This window comes from Apaloderma vittatum, unplaced genomic scaffold (genome assembly GCF_000703405.1).
Source record: "Apaloderma vittatum isolate BGI_N311 unplaced genomic scaffold, ASM70340v1 Scaffold21413, whole genome shotgun sequence".
NCBI lineage: Eukaryota > Metazoa > Chordata > Aves > Trogoniformes > Trogonidae > Apaloderma > Apaloderma vittatum.
In genome coordinates, this window is record NW_009710054.1 from 1,450 (window position 1) to 2,751 (window position 1,302).

Genomic DNA, 1,302 nt, shown 5'->3' on the forward strand with positions numbered 1-1,302 from the left:
TTCGTCTCGGCTGCCCTCAGCAGAGCAGCAAGAGCCACCTCCACCTGCTAAGCAAGTGGGGAAGGCTGCTGCCGCACCTGCCTCAGGCAGTGGATGCCCGCTGGGTGAGCTGTCACCAACCAAACTAATTTCCAGCCAGAGTCCTCCCTGGTAGTAGAGAAAACTCCCACTTCCTCTGAATAGTACACTAAGGAGCACAGCCCAGCGCCCTTTGGCAAGAGAACTTGTCCAAACGCAGCTTCAGACGGTCACAATCACATCCATCTGGAAATAGTTACCTTCTCCCGCCCTCCCCTAACAACTCTGCAAGCCCCTCCCCCCGCAGTGTTCAGCACCAACCCTACATGTGACTTGTCTCCGTAACAACCCCAAACCACACCCAGACTTGGTGTCCGTGTCTCAAGACTTGGCACAGGACTCCCCAGGCCCTCCTCCAGCAGACCGAGGGTGCTTTCCAGTGCTGCCAGCTCCCCTGCCTCCACCCTGCTTCCTCTTCATTTGGCCCTGGGACTCGGCTTTAAGTGTCTCAATCCAGAAGGCATCAAAAGAGCCTGGGGCCTGGTATCCCGGCTCCTGAGGGTCGAGGGCATCTTTGCTGAGAAGGACACATATGGCAGGAATGTTCCTCTTCACCGTCAAGGCATCAAGGCCTGCCTCAGGCACAATGGGTTCCCAGATCTCTTCGATCTGTCTGAAGAGCACTTTGGTGATCTGGTGCAGCTCTTTCAGCCTTCGCTTCATGATTTCCACACAGGTAATAGTCTTGCTGACAGCCTTGCCTGAGCCACTGAAAAGAATCTGTCTCACAGAATCGAGCTCCATTTTGCTGATGGCATAGCCCATCAAATTTCTGATTTTGCTCCCATCCTTCACCTTCATTTCAATAATATCAGGAGGCAGGTTGGTGAAAGGAAGAGGACAGGGTTTCTCCACAATTTTTGTCTTCTTATAGTTCTCCATTCTACAGTGCTGAAAAGGAAAACGGATCCATTAACACAAACTCACTTTGCAATTCCTGTGCAAAGGAACTCTCACCACAAGCTTTTCTCTTACAGGCACTCTAGGTTATCAGATGTGGGGATCCTGACAAGGCACATCCAAATGACCAACACGAATCACCTGCTCACACTGAGGAGTCACTTGTACCCAGTCTTCCTCGACATGTACCTACAGCACAGACACTGCCATAGGGTAGTCTGGGCCCCAAAAGGCAGGAGGCTGAAGGAAAAGGGCTAGTGTTACGTCAGAGCGTAAGTAAGAAATATAGGCAGTGTCCCATGGAAAATCAGAGAACAAACAGCT

At 51.6% G+C, this 1,302-nt stretch overlaps 1 protein-coding gene across 1 annotated transcript; it reads right to left on the reverse strand.

Moving 5' to 3' along the window:
* Positions 1-399: 399 nt before the first annotated feature.
* RPP25L (ribonuclease P/MRP 25kDa subunit-like) lies at positions 400-960 on the reverse strand. Its single transcript, XM_009867176.1, has one exon. The coding sequence runs from the start codon at positions 958-960 to the stop codon at positions 400-402; it is 561 nt and encodes a 186-aa protein (XP_009865478.1).
* Between the last annotated feature and the right edge of the window lie 342 nt (positions 961-1,302).